Source organism: Centruroides sculpturatus, unplaced genomic scaffold, assembly GCF_000671375.1.
Source record: "Centruroides sculpturatus isolate CEXI.00-Female unplaced genomic scaffold, Cexi_2.0 scaffold40, whole genome shotgun sequence".
NCBI classification, from domain to species: Eukaryota; Metazoa; Arthropoda; class Arachnida; order Scorpiones; family Buthidae; genus Centruroides; species Centruroides sculpturatus.
In genome coordinates, this window is record NW_019384602.1 from 230,280 (window position 1) to 254,554 (window position 24,275).

At 30.8% G+C, this 24,275-nt stretch overlaps 1 protein-coding gene across 1 annotated transcript in view; it reads left to right on the forward strand.

Annotated features, from left to right (window-relative positions):
• Positions 1-1,909: 1,909 nt before the first annotated feature.
• The window catches only part of LOC111625063 (TFIIA-alpha and beta-like factor), a 54,372-nt gene continuing 32,006 nt past the window's right edge, over positions 1,910-24,275 (forward strand). The window contains exons 1-2 of the mRNA XM_023368094.1: positions 1,910-2,063; positions 16,325-16,426. Of these exons, the coding sequence (XP_023223862.1) occupies positions 2,046-2,063; positions 16,325-16,426 (120 nt within the window). The 5' untranslated portion in view covers positions 1,910-2,045. The remainder of the gene's footprint in view (positions 2,064-16,324; positions 16,427-24,275) is intronic.

Below are 24,275 nucleotides of genomic sequence, written 5' to 3' on the forward strand. Positions count from 1 at the left end.
GCTACTTCAGTGGTGCCCAAACTACGCCTCAGCCAAATCCGGCCCATGACACACTTTAATCTGCCCGCCAACATATTTGACACATCACTTAAAAAATGATAGAAATAAGCCTGCTTTTTGTATATATGAAACATACAAAATATTTGTACCCACCTATCTAGACTTATGCGTAATTCAGCCCGACAATCAAAAAATTTGGGCATCTCTGCTCTAATTAATTCCCAACACTTAACACAGTCCGCCAGCGACCGAGTGAATAACACTAGTAATTGGTTGTAAGTTTATGCCTTGTAAGCGGGCTTGTCACATGGAGTTTTCCTGTTTTCTTCACGTTACTAACACTTAAATAGAAGCCAGTTTCCTATAAAAGAAATTCCGGAAGATCGCCTGTGTCGCGTCACCATATACGAATAAAACCAACCAACCAATATAAACATAACCTTTTTATAATATATATACTGTATATATATATTAACTGTTTCCACCCTGTGGGTACTAAGGGAGCCTCTTTCAATAAGCCTATTATTATGGGTTCGGCCAGGCCAACAATGGTGCGGCCGGTTGGTGAGAGACGGGTGAGAAGACATCCCCCGAAAAATTCCTGGAGATTTTCGACCCCGGCTCCCACAGAGCGGTAGGTGCCACCTTGACCATTGGGCTATCCGGCCGCCAATAATTTATAATATCAACCTATCGCTAGCCCTAACATAAAAAAATGTTTTGGTATTCTTCATATGTGTAGTATATAAGTAGGAACCAATTTTAGATAGAATTCCACCTGGGCAGAGCGCCCCGTCTTCCATTAAACTACTTTANGGGATACCTGTATATGGGAAACAATAAGATTTTTAAGTACTTTCCCAATACTCATACATCATTAGGTTTTACATATGAATCAGTAAAGTAAATTATTAGTATTAGGGTGAAGGAACGCCAATTATGGTAATGATACTGCTCAGCCAGTTTTAGCCAATTGCATGCTATTATTCTGACCATGTGTTAATAATTAATTGTTTTATTTACTATTTCCAAGATGAAAATAACTGAATGTAATGATGGTTTGTTATTTTGTAAAAACAGTAACAGATTAACAGCAAGTAAAAAGTATGTTACATTGTGCATTACTGTATAACTAACAACTTGAGAAGAGTCAGAACAGCAAATTGTGGAAAAAAACTTGATAACACATTAGACTCTTATCCTGCCAACTTCAGGAACCTGGGTTTTTTTCCAATTGGAAATAGAGTAGTATTAATGGGTGGTCTGTCCTGAATATATAGTGTTCATCCCACACTACCTGGCTACCTCTATTGTGAGTCTAGCCAAACCATAGTGGGCATGATTAAAAAAAGTCCTCTTGGTGCCTACAGATCAGATAAGGGCACTTCCATAAGTTAAATAATGATATTTTTTACAATTTTTATTACCTTATCATCACTTATAACATACTGTAATGCTTCTCACTAGGACACCTACAAAATTACATAATGCATAAGAATTCCTTCTATTTCTAGTTTCTGATACAAAGACCTGACCATAAACAGAGTACAGTTCCTTAGTAATACTACATCTTACAAATTTTCTATACCAACATCATAAAAACAAGAAATCCAAGTTTTTACATAACTCAAAAAGTTTTTAAAAATTCAATCGTACGTACATTGATTTATTCAGCACTGAATGTCAAATTGTAACATTTACCTATTGGAGAAAAAGATTTTAATTGATCCTGTTTTCATCCAACTTTAAAACATGCAAGTCACCAGTTTTAGTTGGCTAGATAATTTATATTGTGCAGACAGAAAGCAAATTCAAATCAGTTATCTTGATGTCACTGCTTTTAATTAAAATTTTAAAGTAAATAAGATTTTTACATTTTTAACCGATTGCCAGATGGCGAAACGTCGTTTTGACGTCATTAGAGCAATTGTAAGACCCCCCTAAGGAAGCAAAGAGGAGACGGGGAATATATAAAGGAGGAACGTTAGCTGTTCGACGGCTGCCACTGGAGCCCACAAAACGGAAAAGAATCGAAAGTCGAGTGAATGGCAGCAGCAAGAGTGGTAAGTTCGCTCGAAAAACAACAATCGATATGATATATAAAAATTAAAAAGACTTAAATATAAGATCTTTTGATCTTGAGTCAATCAGCTTTTGACTTAGTGAACAAATGTCGGAAGAGCGAAAAATCCGAATAGAAAATAAACCAATTGTGTTTGTCGATTGGGACCTTTTCAGGTACTACATATATATATATGTGTGTTATTGCCGCAAAAAAGAAAAATAAACAAAATTAAGTTTTACCAAATATCTTTTATATTTTTATTTGTGATTGGGAATAATGATAAGGGAACTTCCCATGCTTGACAAAAGTGGAACAAGTTTTTTCCTTTGTGTCCCTCTTTTTGCTTTAGGCTGAAGTTATTATTTTTCAAACTTTTTATATCCTTGTTTAGAAATGAAATATTATATGTAATATACATACATATATTTATGAGTTTTATTTATTTATATTATATTAAAACATATAAAAATTAGAAAAATTGAAAATTGAAGGGGGTAAAAAAATTGAATTAATCTAAAGTATATAATAAATTGTAGGGAGGAATATATTGATTTAAAGAAGAGGTTCGGTTAAAATTACCGGGAAACGAAGCTGCTACTGAAGTTTGATACGGAATTAATTTTCGTCCGATAACGCGAATTTAATAAATTGCATTTTTTATATATATGTATATATATATATTTATACGGTAAATTCAAAATAATTGAAAATGATTATTTCTTAAATAATACAGTTTTGGTTACGTTGTATATTTTTTAAATAACAATGTCTGTTTGTTTGAAAAATAAAATGTTTTTACACTTGAACTTTAAATTTCAATAATCTTCGTAAAATGCTTTGATTCTAACTGGATTGTGTATAGGATTTTATATTTCGATGATATTGTATATTAGTACTAACAGATATATCCGGTGCTGTCTGGATCGAAGACCAAATTTTTAATGTTTGTCCTTATTATCCTTTGTCTGGCATTGTTAGATATTTCCACTAGTAATTTCATAAAAAGATGAGAAAATAAAATTTAGAAAATCATAATTTGTTAAAAAAAAACTGGGAAAAATTAAACACTGGTATATCTTAAGAAAATTATAGTAGTTGCAATGAGAGATTGCACTTGGTCAATACTGTCTGTTTTAGAAATGGGTGACAGGATGAGTTAGTACTCTCTGCATCAAAAGTTTTCTCTACTGTTTTTAACTTGTTTTTGGGGATCTATTCAACTTTCTATTAGATATAAATGCGTTTATGAAATTGTGTGAGATTGACTATTAAATCCTTGGGTCACCCCCTCCAGCCCTCCTCCACTTTCCGAATTATCATCCAGGTTACAGAGGATTTGCTTATGTTTACACAAAAGTTCTTTTTGAGGAAAATTGATATTATAACTGATAAAACTCGTACGGCATAACTACTCGCATACATAGCAAAATTATCGCAGAACTATCGCATCTTTCCTAAAATGGGCGGTTAGTATTGACCAAGTGTGATCTCGTCATGCCTACTATACAAATTAGCATATCTGTGAATAGAAACGTCAAACAGGTTCAAAAACCACATGAAATTTTGTTAGTTGGTGACTACATTGAATAATTGCTTCTGTTGCTGTGTCAATAAATTTTGTCATTGGTTTTCTTTTTATCCTCTCTTAATGAAGTCAGTTTTTGTTTTATCTAGGTATCTTTGTGTAGACTTATTCTATTGTATTTTACAAAAATATTTGTGATTAACAAATTTCTTTCAAAGTCTTAATAGAGCAAGCTGTAACAAAATATTTTAAAGTGAAATATTTCAAGAGGCAATAATTACATTTCAAAGAAACATTGAAAGTACAGGTATCCCTTGCTTAATGTGGGATTTAATTAACATGTGAAATTAATTGTGGGAATCCCTTTATATATGTGGCAGAAGTTTTAATTAATTAACTGCATTAATCAAGGGATACCTGTATATGGGAAACAATAAGATTTTTAAGTACTTTCCCAATACTCATACATCATTAGGTTTTACATATGAATCAGTAAAGTAAATTATTAGTATTAGGGTGAAGGAACGCCAATTATGGTAATGATACTGCTCAGCCAGTTTTAGCCAATTGCATGCTATTATTCTGACCATGTGTTAATAATTAATTGTTTTATTTACTATTTCCAAGATGAAAATAACTGAATGTAATGATGGTTTGTTATTTTGTAAAAACAGTAACAGATTAACAGCAAGTAAAAAGTATGTTACATTGTGCATTACTGTATAACAACTTGAGAAGAGTCAGAACAGCAAATTGTGGAAAAAAACTTGATAACACATTAGACTCTTATCCTGCCAACTTCAGGAACCTGGGTTTTTTTCCAATTGGAAATAGAGTAGTATTAATGGGTGGTCTGTCCTGAATATATAGTGTTCATCCCACACTACCTGGCTACCTCTATTGTGAGTCTAGCCAAACCATAGTGGGCATGATTAAAAAAAGTCCTCTTGGTGCCTACAGATCAGATAAGGGCACTTCCATAAGTTAAATAATGATATTTTTTACAATTTTTATTACCTTATCATCACTTATAACATACTGTAATGCTTCTCACTAGGACACCTACAAAATTACATAATGCATAAGAATTCCTTCTATTTCTAGTTTCTGATACAAAGACCTGACCATAAACAGAGTACAGTTCCTTAGTAATACTACATCTTACAAATTTTCTATACCAACATCATAAAAACAAGAAATCCAAGTTTTTACATAACTCAAAAAGTTTTTAAAAATTCAATCATACGTACATTGATTTATTCAGCACTGAATGTCAAATTGTAACATTTACCTATTGGAGAAAAAGATTTTAATTGATCCTGTTTTCATCCAACTTTAAAACATGCAAGTCACCAGTTTTAGTTGGCTAGATAATTTATATTGTGCAGACAGAAAGCAAATTCAAATCAGTTATCTTGATGTCACTGCTTATGAATAGACAGATAATTGATTTGGATTTTTGTAATTACTCAGGAAACTGAAAGTTCTTTACTTTCCTACAAAAAAAACATTGTAACTTCAGACATTGTATAGTTTCATAATGTTCCATATTGCTAGGATAATATCACTGCTCCATATTACTGTAATCCCACAACATAGGCCTAGATGTTCCCCTTAGCATTAATTTATGGAAACCTTTCCATTGCCAGATGTTAACCATTGCAGTTGGTTAACCAGATGTTAACCAACCAACTGCTGCTGATGGCACGAATTCATTGATTCGTCGACCATCAACAATTGAGACAATAGGCATATTCCCAAACAATATTTTTGTGTAGAATTGGATATCTTTAAAACAGATTATTTATATAATCTGTTTTAAAGATATCCAATAATATAGTTCTATATATATAGAGTTATATTAGTTTTCTTGTCATATGAAGTCTACAATATATGCCATATATAGAATTTGGAAACTACAGTTTCACCAGAATTCAGGCACATTTGAGTTAGTCTTGGACAGTCAAGGATTTCTTCTGTTTTTAACCCTCAAAATTAGAATAAAATTTAAAATAGAACCATTCTGTAGGTCTTGTAATGAAATGTAATATGATTAATTGTTCCATTACTGGTTTCTGTGGATTTTTTATAAACCTAAAGTTTTTGGCTTTTTTTCAGTAACTTATTACACAAGGAACTCTTATTGATATAGGCTTTCTTAATTTTGTCCTTTCTTATTTCTTTGTAAAAATAAAACCCAAAAAAGTTAATAAAAAATAAGACCTACATAAACACTATGTAAGTCTTTAGTCATTGGTAGATGTCATATGACATGGTAGACCAAATATGACAATTAAATATGTATGGTAGACTATATATGACAAGAATAACATTATAAAACATCAGCAGCAAACCGCGATATATAAAACCAACCTCCAAATAAACCAATAACGGTGTGTTTCTTCAAATAAAAATTCTCACCCGAGGAAGAACTATGTTCGAAAACATTTGTGACAATTTTTATTTGAGGAAACCCACCGTTATTGGTTTTTTGGAGGTTAGTTTTAATAACATTATATTTTTATTTTTAACTTAATTGATAATTTTATTTGCCAGCTGAATTAATGCATTCATCATATATACTGTGTATCTGTATGTCAGGGATAAGGATATAGTAGACCCTGAATTGAATGGACCAATATGAAGAGAGAGTGTCTATAATTTTTGATTATCCAACTTTCAGAGAATGTCTAAATAGTAGTAATAAATAGAAAAATTATAAGAATAACCAATAAATTAGTATGTAAAAAATAAAAATTATGTTTTTGCAATTTAAAATAAAACTGAATGTAAAGTAAACCATCTACTTAAAAAAGCAGAGGGTCTCAATGAGCTCCCCTTTATCTGCTACCTTGATAGGGTTGATCATGAGATAAGTAGAGTTTAAAGTATTTACTACCTCACTCACTATCTGCTACCCACTCCTATATTTCAGTTATGTAGACGACATTCTTGTTGCATGAGAAGGTACGAACCAGGAGCTGTCACACACTGTACACCATTTATCCATTGTGTATTCCTCCATTTCCTTCTCCATAGAAGAGGAGATGGATATAAAAATAGCATTCTTAGATCTGTACATAAATATATTTCCTATGGGGTTTCTTTATTTAGTATACTGCAAGTTTAATGATATTTCTGATGTAATCCTGACAACATCTTTTCAGCCTTCACATTACATCAACTCAGCCATTTTCATTTTCATTAGAAGAGCTTTTTTACTTTCCTCAATGCTTGTTGAACTTGAGTTATGTGAATATGTGGCCGTAAGCAAGGCAGGATATTCATCTGTGAAGTCTTATCAAGTATCTCTAGAAGTGACTCTTATGAATTACAGTTTGAATTATATAAAATAATTATTTTATATTTACAATCTCTTAAAATATCAGATAAAATTCCAAGATTGAATTTATTACAATTATTTAAAAGCATGTAGAAACGAGTCAGTCTTTGACAATCCATTTATTTCTACAGATTCATTCCTTTATTGTTTGTTGTTTGCACATTTAAGTGTAATACTTTTTAACTCATTTATTGTTACCAATTTTTTGTCATATTAGTTTTATATCCTAAAATCATTTTTTAACATCAGTTTGATTTTAGAGAATTAACAACAAACTGTTGGTGATAAATCAGAAAAATATTTAGATAAATGAATTCCACTGGACAGATAAACAAAATGTCCTATATAATCTAGTACTAATTTTAAATTAATTAACATTTTCAATTATCTAAAATATTCATTCACCTTCAGGTTCTTGAATGTGAAGATAACCATTTAAAATGGTTGAATATATTAGTTTATTAGAATTATTGCTGGATTATAAAGATATTTTTGAAATTTAGTTCTACAATCTGATATTTCATCAAAAAATTTCTTAATCATCATTGCAAAATAAGACTGTTGTGTTATAAGTTTTTATATTATACAAGTCATTATCACTGATTTTAGTAATAAAAACAAATATTTTGTTAAAAATTAGATAAAAGTGTAAACAAAATTCATAAATTAACAAAACAAACATATTATGACAATATTGTTTGTCATTTGTATATTTTAAATAGTTTGTAAGTTTCTGTAAAATCCAGTATTGCACAGGACTCATTAAACTTATGCTGTCTGTAACAAGAAAATGATAATTGCTTCAAAATGTGAATATTCATTTTAACCAAGTTTTACTCTAGACTTAGTATTTGCTATGTTTATTGAAATGGCCTTAAAATTAAAAGGAAAAATGTAAAAAAATATATGTATATTTTATTTTCTTTGCCCTTTTCCTTTTAATTTTAAAGTCATTTCAATAAACATAGCAAACACTATGTATTTATGTATACACAGTACTTTTTCTAAAAACAATTACTGTCAGTAGGCATATATGGTGACTTTTTTCTTTTAATTTTTGATTCTGTCTGCCTTGTAGCCACTCAGAAGACTTTTGCAAGCTTACTGTGGCAGATTCACAATGGGACAGCTGGATGGTGAGAAACAGGGTCTGAAGTATCTAGAACAGATAATCCCCTGAAAAATTCCTGGGATTATTTGATCTGCCTATATTTGATTCTAGATTCCCAGAGTGATAGGCTGTTGCTTTAATCACCTTGGCCATCCAGCTAGCCATATATGGTGATTTAAAATAAAGTTCTGCTTTAGGAAAAAATGTAACAATAACTAAAAATCAGTGTTTAACACTACTAAATATTTATTTTTTCTTTGTTAATGCACACATTTATATTGTAGCATTTCTAGTATTTTCCAAATTTTTTGTATATTTCCATCTGCATCTCTGCTATTTCTTGTTTGTTGCTAAATGGTGCCCTTTTTGTAATCATGCTTTTACTTTCTTCTTTTTAAAATATTATTTTAGTGCTTCTGTGTTTCATTTCTTGACAAGAATGTAACAGGGACAGACAATTGTCAGACAGTGGTTTCTGTTCATTGAAAGATGGCCTTTGACAAAAGGGGTGTCCACCCCATAATAGAATAATACAATATTTATTAAAAACCAAATGAAGGTTGACATGAAATTAATTATATTTATCAAAAATAACTTATACAGGGATGCTTAAAATACAATAGAGCGTTGGTTATCCGAAAGAATTCCAGTCGGCAAATTTAAATTTTTGCTAGTGCTGTGGCGCTGCAATCTTTGGCTATGTCTTGGGCTACTCAAATATTTTGTTTTTGATACTAAATTAAGTCCTGAAGTATAATTTTTTATTGTTTTTATATTTTTCAATATATTTATTTTGTTTGCCACAATTATTATTTTAAAAAGTTTACGTTAGGCTTAACATAGACGAAAATTCAACGCAAAGCGACACGCAACGGAGAAAAATTTCAGGATGGAATAGGTTAATGTATTTTTTCGTACATAATCGGTTATCCAAAAAATAAGTTATCTGAACAACCCCAGTCCCCAATTGATTCGGATAAACGTCTACTGTATATCAAAAATAACTTATATATAACTTATAAATGTGTTTTACATGCAAAAGCTAAAAGAAAAGTCTCAGTAAACCCATAGGAAAGGAATTGAACTTATTTTATTTTTGTGCCTAGGGAAAGACATCCATATGATAGTGTAAAGACAGTTTTGAATTGTGGTGTCAAGCCTATCAGTGGCCAAGCGGTCTTCATACCCTGAACACGGGGAGTTTGGTCATGGGTTTGCGCCTTGCTCGGACGGGCTTGCCACGTGGAGTTTTCCAGGTTTTTCCCCACGTCTGTAACGCCTAAATAAGGGCCAGTTTCCTTAAAAAGACCTCCCGGAAGGCATCCTCCTAGGCAGATTGCCCAAGTGTTGCGTTGCCATAACGTAACAAACAAACAATTGTGGTGTCTCAAAAGTCCTTGAAAAAATTGACTTTTTGTGTTTTTAATGTACCATAGGTAATGTTAAATTGGATTTGTACTCAAAAATTTGCATAAATGTCTCTATAATCCATATTACTGAAGTGATTTTATAACTTAATTGCAGAAACAGTTTTTCTCTGCACAAGTGAAAAATAGCAAGTAATTAGTTTTGAGTAGTAGTGTAGTCATGCAAATGGAAATGTAGCATAAGCTGTCTATTTTGTCTTTATCTTGATGTCTGTCCTAATTGCCAAACTCCAGATGAGAGAATATTTACCCATATTCATAACCATCTTAGAGAACAAGGATCATTTTTTGTGGTACAAACAAGTGGAAGGTGGCCACAAAACAAAGACAGTATTCCCAATTGAATAATGAATGATTCACATATTATCTCAAGAACACTTGCTTGTGAACATGAACTTTTTAACAATTGCCATGTGAATTTTGCAGTGAAATCATTTTTCTGTACCATTTTCAACATATCCAGACCAGGCTGTGATATATGATGATTTTCCACTTAGATTAGAGTACATTCAATGGGTTTTACAAGTATACGTGGAAAACCACCCATTCCTGTCCAATGTTCTCTTCACAGATGAAGCAATGTGTACAAAAAACAAGATATTCATTTTCATAATCAGCACAGTTGGGCTGAGAACTACAAGGTCTGTTCAAAAAGTATCGGACCTTTTTTTTTCCGCGTAAACCAATGATGCGCGAGAGGCCTCCTTCGGTGGAGTTGTGGAGGGGACAGTCATGCACAGCCCTGAATTTTTTCCCGCCTGCAGGAAGCGTCAGTCATTGGCAATCGGCCTATGAGTGAGGTCATGTAGTGCGCTCTCGTCGGATTCCACTAAGCTGGAAAATGACTGAACAACGTGAGCAGCGATATTACATCAAATTTTGCCAAAAACCTTGGCGATACCCGAGTGTAAACCATTCGCAAGATTCAGCAGGCTTTCGGGGACGATCCTCGAGGCCAAAAAAAGCGCGGCAGGTCCGCAGCAATATCAAAGGTCATGTTGACAGTTTTTTCGACTCTCGTGGGGTGGTGTGTCGTGAGTATGCACCACGAGGCCAAACCATCGCAAAGGAGTACTACCAGGAGGTCCTTCGTCGTCTTTCCGATACAGTGAGACGCAAATGACCGGATCTGTGGTCGATCAAAACTTGGCAGCTCCATCGTGATAACGCATCCGCCCATTCTGCGCATCTGTTTCGGGCTTTCGTTGCCAAACACAATACTCCTGTGGTTCGTCATGCTCCGTACTCTCCCCACATGGCTTCGTGGGACCTTTGGCTATTTCCCAAGCTGAAAATGCCGCTAAAAGGAACACGAATTTAGTCGAGAGAAGACATGGTGCGGAATGCGATGGAGCGGCTGATGATGATTCCAAAAGATGCGTTCCAGCAGTGTTTCCGGCAATGGCAGGAACGCTGGGAGAAGTGTATACATTACCAAGGAGACTACTTTGAAGGGGATTAGGGTTTTGTACCTCAAAGTCAATAAATTTATTTTTGAGGACCAAAGGTCCGATACTTTTTGAGCAGACCTTGTATAGAGAGATAGTTTTGTCACCTTAGCACCAACACCAGTTCTTGATTAGTGATTGGACAAAAATCAATGGAAGCTGACTGACTGACCCTTAAATTTTGTCAAACATATTNTAAATTTATTTTTGAGGACCAAAGGTCCGATACTTTTTGAACAGACCTTGTATAGAAAGATAGTTTTGTCACCTTAGCACCAACACCAGTTCTTGATTAGTGATTGGACAAAAATCAATGGAAGCTGACTGACTGACCCTTAAATTTTGTCAAACATATTCTCAGAGAATCATTTTGAGCTTTCTTGATGAATTGGATAGATACACATACAAATATCATGAAACCAGATATATTAGTAATACTCTTTGAGTAAAACATGTACCTGGTTGTACGACCCATTGTCGATAAGGCTAAATCACCTACTAGGCGTATATTAGTAATATGACTGTTGTACTAAATCAAGCTACTTCTCTGCAAATATTTTAAATTATTTTCTAAATAATTTGTCACTAGAGGCAAGCATTAGGTGCTCACTCTTATTAAATTTAATAATTATATTTAAATTAATTCATAACTTTGCCTGCCAATTCCCAGGGGTAGATCTAGGTTTTTTGGGGCCTAGAGCTTATTGAAGTCCAATGGGACCTCATTTTTTGTTAGATTAAGAATTATTACAATAAACAAATAATACTATAAATTATCATCATTATTATATTATTAATATTAACTTTTTTTACTATATGATAAGTGCTCATTGTTAATGAAAATGTATAAAAAATTTGTGATGATAATTCAATTTTGTGGGCCCTTGACACTTGGGGACCCAGGACTTAAGCCCTATTAGTTCCTATGTAGATCTCCTCTGCCAATTCCTATCATAAATCTGTACTAAAACTATGCAGAACGTCGGCTAAATTAATTTTGGACTTCAAACTCAAAATTGAGTTTTAAATAAACACTTGGCTTTATTTCCATCTCCATTTAGTTGATATATGTGCCATTTGCATGTTTCAGGCATAAAGCTTTTCATCAGTCAACTAAATGATACAATATTTAAAATATTACACTGAATATCTAACAAAAGTGAATTAAAACAAGGTATAGTTCTTACCATATCCATATTCAATCCATTATGCATACAAGATCTTTACTCAATCGACACATAGAACTTATCTCACAATAAGTGGAGTAGTTCCCCTTACATTAAAATTTGCTATATATGATCTTTTACTTATTTCACAGTATCCAACTACAGTAAGGTCTCGTTTTATGCGGTGGATACGTTCTACAGAAAAGTGCATATAAAAAAATTTGCATAAAAAAAGACTTTACTTGCCTTGAAAAAGTAAGGATACGTTCCGTAATTTTCCAAAATCGCATAAAACCAAAACAACGAGTTAAAATTAACTTAAAACCGCATAAAAAAGTTTGCAGAAATTAAAAGAAATAGGCTACTTAATAAATTACTTCGAATGTCTGAAAGAAATTCATATAAAAGCTTAAAATAAACTTGTATTCAAACTTAATTCAGTTTATTTTATTGAAAAGTAATACAAGGGGAATCCCCGAATTGCAAAAGCTCACTCTAAAAATAAATCACTAACATCTGGATGTGAAGAGTTAATTAAAACTTTAGTTCCTCGCCCGAGTTAACTCGGGCAGGTTACATAGCGTTTCATAAAACACGGTCCTTAAGGCCATTTTTGAAATATATTTTTTTTTTGAATTTTTGGAATGTTTTTTAAGTCTCCAAAATTTTAAAAAATAGTTAAAAATATACGGCCAGCTAGTGTTCACCCTACTTTAAACCCTTGTCCTCCCGTGACGTCTATGAGAATGCCCCAGGAAATCCAACTCCAGCTGTGTTCAGGTCATCCAGATGTGTAAACAATTACTCATCGGTGTTAAATTTCACAGAAGGGCGAGACAAAGGAAGTTAAACTTTGAAGCTTTTTCTTCAAAATTAACGCATTTCTTTCGTTTTTTTCAGTTTTAAGTATTTTTTATGTTTAATTACATTTATATCAAAAATTGCTAGGAACTAAAGCGATTAAGGTAGATCTAGCTGTCCTTTACATCCATAAACGTCATATGTCAGTGGAACAAATGGAGTGAGCTTTGAGCGTTCCACGATTTTTGGAGACTGTCTATACGCGGGCTTCCTAAACAAGCCTATATGTATGTTTGTCCAAGAAATTTTTGGATGAAATACAAACCGCACAACTTCAAAATCGCATAAAAATAATCCGCATAAAACGAGACCTTACTGTATTACAATATCTAGGAAGTATAAACTCAATTACATGTACATTTCAGAAACGAGCGATTTTTTACATTATTGTCTTTTGACTGTATCCACGTCACTTACTGCATTGCAGTTTTATACTAATTTGCATATTACAGAGATATTATGAGTGGTAACAACAGTATAACTTTTACAGATAACTACAATCAACATTAATATATACTGCGTGTTTTATAATATTTTCAACCAGTTTTCATTTATTTTTACACTTAGATTTTTATTGATAGTTTTTGGTTGTTAAAATTGAAACAATTTCATTAAATTTTCTATTATACATGTTCTATTCTATGTATAAAAATTGAACATTATTTTTATCTATACTACAGTCATTTAATAAACAGTGGTTGTGAAAAACAGAGTTTAGTCTATGATATCTGAGATCAGCAATGTGTTCCTTTAATTGTATACTTAGTTTGCGTTTAGTTTCTCCTATATAGAAATTAACTGTATTACAGGTACACGGTATCTTATACACTATGTTCTTTGTTTCTTGTTTTGTATTGTCTGTTTTTTTAGTTTTTATGAGTCTTAATCTATTTTCTAGTTTTTCATATTTTGGGGCTAGTTTCATGTTTATTTTTTGTAAATCTTTGTTGATATCTTCATATAATCCTTTTATATATGGAAAACTGATATATTTTATATCCATATTTAATTTTTTTAATTTTTTGTTATTCATGTTACTATTTACCTTGTTTTCCTAGCGATCGACTAAACTATTAAGATAACCATCGAGAGCAAATTTCTTTTTTTGTTCTTTTTATAGACATTAATATAGTTCTAGTCATGATTTTTATATATTCCATTTTAAAGGTATTATATTTTATATAAAGGAATGTTAGAGTCATATCTAATTGTTACATCTATAGAGCATGGCTTTTTATAAGATTTAAATTCCAAGTTGTTGTTACTCCTTTTTATTGTAACATCTAAATAATTTATACTTGTAGTGGCTTTGTTCTCCTCTTCTACAGTAAACTGTATTTCTTCATTTATGCTGTTTATGATTAATGCTATATTATTGAATAAATTCATCAAACACGGTTTCAAAGACAACGTAAATTAATTTTTATAAATAATTTAGAATATTCTGGAAGAAAAGAATTTGATAGAAAACTTTTTTCTTAATTGTTGAAGAAGTTCCCTTAGCATCAAGAATGATTGTTTAGTTCATGCATAATGGAGCACCTCTTCATTTTATTATTGTAGCAAGAGATATAATATCTTAATTGGAAATTAGGAAGAGATGGACTACTCAGTTGCCAGTTAGGTCCCTTGATTTAAATTTCTTTGATTTTTATTTTTGGAGGTATTTGAACTCTGTTGTCTACTTTGTGCCATTTGCAATTGTGACAGAGCTACAAGAGTGAGTTGAGAATGTATGCAATGTTATTAGACATCAGCCTGGAAATTTAGAGTAAGGCAGTTGATGTTACAGTGTCTGAACAATGGCAAATTTCCAAAGCCTTATAAGCTAAACACTCAATTTTTAGAGGCATGTTTTTTGGAAATGGTTGGGAAATGGATCCTATTAGTTGGACAAAGAGCTTAAGTTAAGGGCTACACGCTCACCAAATTTTGTTTGAATTGGAGACCCAAACATCTGACTCTCTCCTTGTGAGATAGCCAAGCAAGGAACTCTGGTTCTCAGGTCATCTGTTACTGATTTTTCTACCATCCTAAAACTTTACGCACTACTCAAACTTTTTTGATCATGACAAAGTGTCTTTCTTGAACACTACCAAGAGCAGTCAAGACTTTTTTCCTAATTATAAAGTTTTTAAAATAAAAGTTAAACAATGAATTTCTGCTCTTGCAACAGGAAATTTCATCACAAGTTTTTGTTCCAAACAAATATCAACTGTGTTGACATATGTGGTCCATCAATGATGTTGATTGCTCTGATATAGTTTACAATCTGGCCAACAGATCAGTGGCTGATCTACAGGGGCTTAATTAAGCCCTCCCCATTGACATAAAAAATTAAAACTTATTTGTTCAAACATCAACATAAATACTGTATGGTTTATTGGCTTGTTTAGATATTTTTAATTTTTGAGTTAGTCCCCTTTGGGTACTTTTGAATCTGCTATTGCAATAGATAGTCCTAGTATATGCTACATTCCATGATATTAGTGGAGTTCTTGATGCAGCAGAAGCAAAGGAATAGTTGTGTCCTGGAATTAATTGGACACTTCATATTTGTATTATAAATAAGATTTATTGAGCCTACTAAATTACATTTGAAAAATATCCTTAACTGCTTCTTTTGTTTAGAAGTATGGACTATTCAAGTAACATTTGAGAGAACGAAACCATTATAATCTCTTTAGGAATGAGATTCAATTTGTTAGAAGGTATGAAAAAATTTGTGATTATACACTGCATTTTGCAGTGATGACCTATATAGTGTGAAAACAATTTTTTGGACAGAACTTATCTTTTTTGATTAAATCAGATTTTCTTCCGCAATGCATTGTGATTATCTTTTATACTTTTGCTGTTGTATTCACTGTTGATTCTGGAATGAAAAGATAAAATATTTATATGAATTTTAATATACATAATAGCAGATGATCGGATGTTACATATGAAGAGCTTGGTGCAATAAGATGTATAATTAGTTGATTTATAGTGGAATTTCATAAAATTAAATAGGAAATTAGCTAAGTACAAACTTCCATTTACAGTGAAATCTTGATTATCTAGTATGATCTTTTAATTCATATCTGCTAATATGCTTAGAAAAGTTTTACATAAATAAATTAAAGTTAAAAATGTTTTACATAAGTATAAATCTGTTTGTGATAGTATAAAACAATTGATAATTAAATGTATAAAACTAAAATGATATTATGATGATGGAAAAATTGAAATAAATTGCAGTATTGTGTGAATTTTATAAATAACCTTTAAGTAATAAAATTATTTCATTAGCAATTACCAATATGTATTCTGAAATACTAATTCTGTTCAAAAAATTTATTAATTAACATTGAAATTAATAAAATAAATTTTTTGTAGCCAGTGTTATATCGCAGTGTCATTGAAGATGTTGTGGCTAATGTACGAGAAATATTTTTGGATGACGGAGTGGATGAACAAGTTCTTATTGAATTGAAACAAGTTAGTAAAAATATTTAAAATTTTCTTCTTCTTCTTGGTGCCATATCAGATTCCTGACGTCGGCGACACCTGGCGTAGGTTAAAATTTTACCAAAAGATTATTGCATATTTTAACAAGCAATTATATAAAGTTTTGCTTGAGGTATTTTTTTAGTCTGGTAAATAAGTTATGATAATGTATATTGTAAATTTAAAAATTTAATATGTTAAAAGTTTAATTAAAAATAATCATAGTTTTAAGATTATTTTGTAGATTTGAAAATGTTAGGAATATTGTATTATATTAGTGCAATTTGAGGTAGGCATTCTCTCAATATTCTTGCAATGATTTTTTAGGACACTGTCATTGTGAAATTGTGTCACATTACAACTATATTCAAAATAATTTAATATTAAATTTAGCATTCATATATTTTAGTGCTTTTATATATTTAATTAAAAAGTTATGTATCAAAAACAATCTAATTATAAATTTTCTAAATATATTCTTGTTTTAATTTTGTTAGTCCTCTTATTCAGAAACTGTATAAAATTTACATTACAGTAGTAAAATAAAAAAAATTGCATTCCAAAATAGCTGCTATAAAAACTCAAAGAAAATTGAAACATAGGAAGATATACTTTTTGCATTTTGATCTTTTTTATCATTTTGTAAATCCTTTTTTTTTTTTTTAATTAAATTAAATGCAGTGGTTACTATTAATTTTTGCCACAAATAATGCTGTTAGAATCGTTTTATCTGTGAAACTTGTAAAGTTCACAAAGAAAAAGACTTTTTTTTCCTAATTATAAATTTATTAAATTAAAAGTTAAACAAATAATAATATAACAAATATAATTTGTTACATTATTTATTATTTGTTTAATTTTTTATTCTTGATATTTGACTGTAATGGGGCACTTCTGACTGTTGAGACTTGGCTTGAATATTTTGCTCTCTTGTGATTTGACTCATTTTTGTCTTTTTCTTGAAAAAAGACAGAATTTTCATCTCAGAAAAGGAAAACATTTTTGTTGTTATCTCAAGATGAATTTCCACGAAATGTAAGAAAATGAATGGGAAGTGAAGAGTGTTTCAGGTGAGTCAATGGAACAGCTGATCTTGTCTTATATAAGTGCTGAAAAGGAGGTTATTGTTTAAGAAGAAATTCGACTGTTGTTGAAATTACAAGCTTCTTCAAATAGTAAATTACAAATTCTTTTAGAGCATTTAGATAGAATGCAAACGTGGATTGAAAATAGAGACACTGCTTTGGTAGATCTTGAATCCAGGCTCTGTCCTTGAAACTGATAGAGAAAAAGGTTATGTTAAAAGTGATAAATCAGTTATGGAAATTTATGCAATATGTAATAATTTGCATGAAAAGTTAATGAGGTTAGAAGATAAAGAAAGAAAAAATAATACTGTAATCTCAGGTATAGAGGATAACAATAAAATGGATGATAGCTTATTTAAGGTTCAGAAACTTTTTAACAATAACAAGGTTACAGGTGTTAACATTAAGCATGCTTCTAGAATTGGAAAATTTAAACCAAATGGAAAAAGATTAATTATTTGTGAGTTGATCAGTTTTGAAGATAAATTAAAAGTATATAAAAATGTTAATAATTTAAAAGGTTTAAATATATTCATTAATGATGACTACTCAACGAGTACAAGAACTATCAAACAAATTAAGGCTCTGTGGTAGACAAATGTGTTCAAAAGGAGCTATGAATGTTAAATTGCAATGTAACAGATTAATCATAGGCAATAAGACATTTGTGTGTAATTACAAAAGTAAAATTATCCAGACAGATGGCGAAAATCTTTTTTTAGCAATATAGTTTACAATGATAAACAGTATGATGATATAAAGGACAAGGATGATGAATATAAAGTTCTGTACTTGGATAATATTGATAATATGAAACTTTTATTTTATAATATCGCAAGTTTAAATAATAAACATTGCTTTCCTAACTTCTGGAATCTGATATATAGAAGAGATGTGTTCTGTCTGGTAGAAATATGGCATACATCTCTTGCAATTGATTCAATGTTTTCTAATGATTATAAAATTTATCATCAGGTAGCATATAGCTGTGAGGGTCCTGAAAGACCCAGTTGCAGATTAATTGTTGGTCGTAGATTAGACACAGTCTCTGAAGTTAAACTGATATTTCAATCATGATTTGTGCTGATTTTACAACTAGATACTGAAGACTTAATTAATATCCAGCTAATAGTGTCATAAATTCCACCTAACAATAATTATGATGATGATTTCAAGAATATTTTGTTGCTTATAGAAAACTACTCACTACATGGAAATAACTTGATCTTATGTACAGATTTTAATGCTAGAGTGGAATATTCTGATTATTTGTCATGTTTCACTGGTGACCAGCAAATTGCTTTCAGAACTACAAAAGATTTCATTGGCAATGATAGAAGGAAAATTCTCTACCATTTTTGTGAGGATAATAATCTTGTTTGCTTAAATGGTTTATTGCCAGGGGATGAAGAAGGTAATTTTACTTACCATACAACTAATGGAGGCAGTGTAATTGATTTTGTGTTAGTGTCACAAGAAATATTTTCTCATTATAAATGACTTTTGTGTTTTATCAGAGATAGGTTCTGATCACTCACCTGTCTTACTATCAATAATCCCCTTGATATCATCCAGAGGTTTGGTTAACATTCAATATGGAGAAACGAATTTAAATCTTCATTTACTGTCACATTAGATAACTTTTTATCAGAAGAATATGGAGGAAACTTCACATCTAATGATCAGTGAATTGTATAGTTAAAGCAACAATGTCCCTAGACTTAATTCATGATGTTAAATCTGTTTCTCATAAAAGCCATATAAGAAATGTGTGGTATGATAGTGAATGTTACACCATGAGAAAAAAATTTGTGGAAATTGTTTAAAAAGGCAAAAAAGTTAAATACAGTAGAACATTATGCTTTCTATAAAAACAATTTGAAAGAGTATAAAGTATTATGTCAAAAGAAAAAACAGTCTTACTTTTGGAATTTAAAAATAGGAGATTGGTGTTATTTAATAGTTCTAAAATATTTTGGCAAGCAATTAATAGTTTTAAACATAAAAGTGCATGAGCTATAACTTAAGATTTACTTTGGAAAGATGGTTCAATTTTTATTCTGCTAAATTCTCTAAAGAACATTCTTTAATTATTAATGATGAACAATTGTCAATGAATGTGTATAAAGTGTTTCCAATAGAGTCAGAATGTTTTACAGATTTTACATTGGAGAAAATAAAAGGAACAATTAATCGTTTTAAAGTTGGTATCTCACCTGGAATTGATTTTATTAGAACAGAATATTTAAAGTGTCTTTCAGAAAAGTTTCTTTCTACAATTGTGGAAATCTTTAACTCTATTAAAAGAAATTCTAGTTTTTCAAAATCATGGATTGAATCTTTGATTATTCCAATATGCAAAAAAGGCAATGTGTATAATCTCAAAAATTATTGTCTTATATCTTTGGTTCCTGTAACTGGGAAACTGTTTACGTCTTTCTTAAATGAAAGACTAGAAACTGGATCCTTACATATGATATTTTGTGTCAGGAGCAAGCAGGTTCTCTCTCTGATCAAGTGGAGATACGTATGCTAATATATGCAGACAATACTGTAATTCTTGCTGATATTCCACAAATGTTTCAAAAGAAAATTGCAATTTTAGAGCAATTTTGTAGTGACTATGTATTATTTATAAACATTTTAAAAACTAAGGTAATGGTATTTAAAAAAGGCAGTAAACTATCACCCAGAGAGAGATGGTTTCTTAACAACCAACCTTTATAAGTTGTCCCAAATTACATAAATCTGGGAATTTTTATTTTTTTTCTGGGCAAATCTTATAAGCCAAAAATTATAGTATACCTAAGCCTAAAACAGCACTGGGTTCTATGTGACTGATTCTTTCAAGAGCTAAAATTAATTCTGCTCATATTTATATAAAATTATTTTAATCAATGATTTTGTCTGCATTACTTTATGCTGCTCCTGTATGGGCAATTACTTATTATGATAAAATGGAACCTGTTATTGGTTTATATTTTAGAAAAATATTTATGCCATATAGTAAAATTCCAGTTTATATGTTGTGTTTGGAGTTTGGCATTTCTAGAATATTGACAATTGTAATTAAAGAAATAATTTCATTTTAGATTAGACTTTTGAAATTGGAGGATAAAAGTTATGTTAAATAAGCATATAACAAACTCTATAAATTAAGTTAAAAAATGGACAATTATACATAAAGTTGGACAATGCACTGAAAAATCTGTTAGATCAACATGATTTCTCCTTTTTATAGTTGTCTCAAGATCCTCATTTGATTGAAAGCTATCAAATGTTAATTCTGAAAGTGTGTTGCGAACAATGCATACAAGAAGATTGGTCTCTACTGGAAAAGAATAAGCATTTTCAATTATACTGTAGTATTAAAACAACTTTTGTATGTGAAGATTATTTGTTTATGGACATAAATTATTATGAAAAATGGTTAATTCTTCAACTAAGATGTGGTCAAAATTATATTTCAACGTATAATACACTAAAAATAGATCCTGATAGAATTTGTAGTAATTGTAACATGCAAGTGTATGAAACTTGGGAACATGTATTTTTTCTATTATGTGTAATGCCAAGAAAGTAGGAAAAAGTATTTGATGAGATTTAAGTCTTGGAAAGATATAATTAGTTTTTCATGTTTCTCAAAAACTGATTATTATTTTGTTATCTTGTTACAAAATGTATGTCCCTTGATGTTATCTCTAAATTTCCTTAAGATGGAAACGGATTGGACTCTTGAACTGGAAATGGTCTTCCTTTCTCACTCCTTTTTCCCAGCCTGGCCTTGAACCTTCGTATTATCCTCAACGGATCCAAAAACCAGAATTCCCTCAATCATGAGAGTTCATTAATTTATACCTCCCGCTCTCCGGAAATCCACTTTACTCACGTGTCCCACCTTGGACCAATCGGAAGGCTTTTCCCGTGGTACCTAAGAGGTGACATCATAACACAAAAATACATGCGACATCGTACAAATTAAGAAAACCTGATACATACAAAAAGGAACCTGAGACAAAAAAAAATATAATAATAATACATAGTTGCATAGTGCTACAAAATCATCAAATCTTATGAGAACTCCACACATTTTGACACTTGATATATGGCACAAATCAGACAAGTATGGACAACTGTATTCACATAAAAATATATAATGATCTCATTAATAGAGATGATGATGATGATAAATTATTAAAGAACTCTGAATACATAGTCAGCTTTAAATAATTTTTTACTTTTTTAAGTGTTTTTTCTTTACTTTTAAATATTACACAAATTAAAATCAATATACAAGGAAGAGTCAAATGCAAACCTTAATTTGTAAATAAATTACAATGTATTGATTATAAACATCATACATTTATACTAATCTACAATACAGTTTTTATTTCTTGCAATGTATACCCTCCATTGGTTACAAAGTTCATGGATTCTTTTGAAATAGAATTATTTTGATTGCTTGTAGAGCTACTCATAAACTTCCTTCTGCAACTCAGTACACCTTTAAATAATGTAAAAAAAAGTGGTGATCACTTGAGGTGAAGTTTGGTGAGTGTTGAGTTTCTAAAACACTCCATGTCCAGTTTTACCATTAATGCAACTGTCAAATGAGCAACATATAGTTTTTGCATTGTATTGTTATAGAAGAATCCCATTATATTCAACAAGGATGATATGGGGTTCTGAACTATACTGATGTTAAATAATTCAGCTATTGACTATGGTGTCACAATTCAGTGACCCTCTCTTGGTTCCTGATCATTATTCACAGAAGTCATGCCATCTTCAAACTTTCTATGCCACTGGACTGCACTTGCTGAAGATATGTGCATGCACTCCCATACTGAGCCTTCATTTTACAATGGATTTCTGCTGTTTTCACCCCATCACTACTAAGGAATATGATAAGAGAATGGTGTTCCCTGCAAAATGATTTTAGTGAGATGGCCATATGAATAATGATTCCTAGTATCCACTTTTCAGATGTCCTTCAGCATGTTGTCAGTTTGAAAAATAAAAATACACAAAATTTTAGAATTTTTACACACATTTTAAGGTTTTCATTTGACTGATCTGGTAATAAATAATACTGAATATCAGATATAAAAACATAACTGACAGGTTACACTTTTATATCTGTTATTAATGTTTACATTTTAAATAATTAAGACATTACAAATGAGCTGCAGTTTTAATATGTATGTCTGTATATTGTTTTTAATGGTGAATCATTGATTTTTTTTTATGAAGATTTTTAGTGTTTTATCTTCAATCATTAGCTGATTATAATTAAAAAGGATTTTAAAAAAGATTGCAACTCATATTTATAGTCTTCATTATTTAAAATGTAAATAATCTTGGATTTGTATGGAACTCTGTTTACATCTATAACATAATATCATGCTTGAGATAGAATGCAAAGATTTTCTTTTAAATTACTATTGTCCCTTGAATTTGAAATTCAGAAAATCTAAATACACACAATTAAAGAATTGACAATTAGAAAATAATTATAATAGTGGAAATGTTTAGAATTATAAAACATTATATCTAGTATATATTGCCTGTCAATTTAAATACAATAAGAAAAAACTTATCAGAAATAATATAAAGTGATAAAATGTGTAGTATGTAGCAATTCCATTTTCATAATGTAGAAAAATTGATTTACAGTATGGAATGATTTCTATTCAATGCTAGAGAAATATTTAGCAATCCAAATGCTATCAACTCTGGTATGATAACATTTTAAAACTTGTGAAAGACATCTGTAAAAAAATACTATCAAAACTAACCACTTTGGCACTTTTGGTATGGATAATCCATATAATGGGATGTTTAAGAAGGGTCGTTTATCAAGCCTTGATTAAATTTGATAGCCTTGAAAGACAGTATCACATTGCAGCTGAGAAGCATCACAGTGAGGGGGCCACTAAGGCGCACCTCTTGAGGAAGAATCGGTTGTTTTGATTATCTGGTTGCATCCACGAGTAGCATCAGCGTAGAGTTTCAATAAATGATCTCAGGACAGATGATGGAATCCACCAGTAGTTGTCAGGAATTTATTTTACGGAATATATACAAAAGTTACAATCATGTTGACCACGAACAATGGTCAGAGCGCATGACAAAATGAGCGACAGTGGTCAAGCACCATGTTGCCAACTGCCGCAACAGAATTAATTATGGTTGGCCATTGAACACACTTTTTGTTGCCTTTGGATTTTTACATCTTCAAAATGGGGTCCACATTGAGTAGTGTCCTCTGCATTACTAAGGTCTTTGTACATGAGTGTTTTGTCTAAATAAAATATTTGTTGCTTGCAGTGCCAAAGTGTTACTGTGGTGAGTTTTATTATTAATTTTTTTGAAATGTCTTCCATATATCCTGAAATGTCAAAATACCAGATTTCATTTCATTTAGACTCTAAATATCTCCATACACAGAATTTTCACTTATTATTTTTATTCTTTTATGATTTGAACATTGTTCAAACCCTTACAACTAAACTTGGATGCTATTTTTTCCCTGGGAAATGAGTTTGTTTTACTTTCCCAGCTTGTTATACATACATACATACATATATATATATATATATATATATATATAACATGGGAAATACTGTATTGGAATTGTGTTAAATTTGATCCACTGGTTGTTTTGCAAATCTCAAAATTTTGAGACCCCATGATCACAAAAAAATCAAAAAAGAGGAAAAAAATTGTGTTGGCATCTATTTTGTTTAATA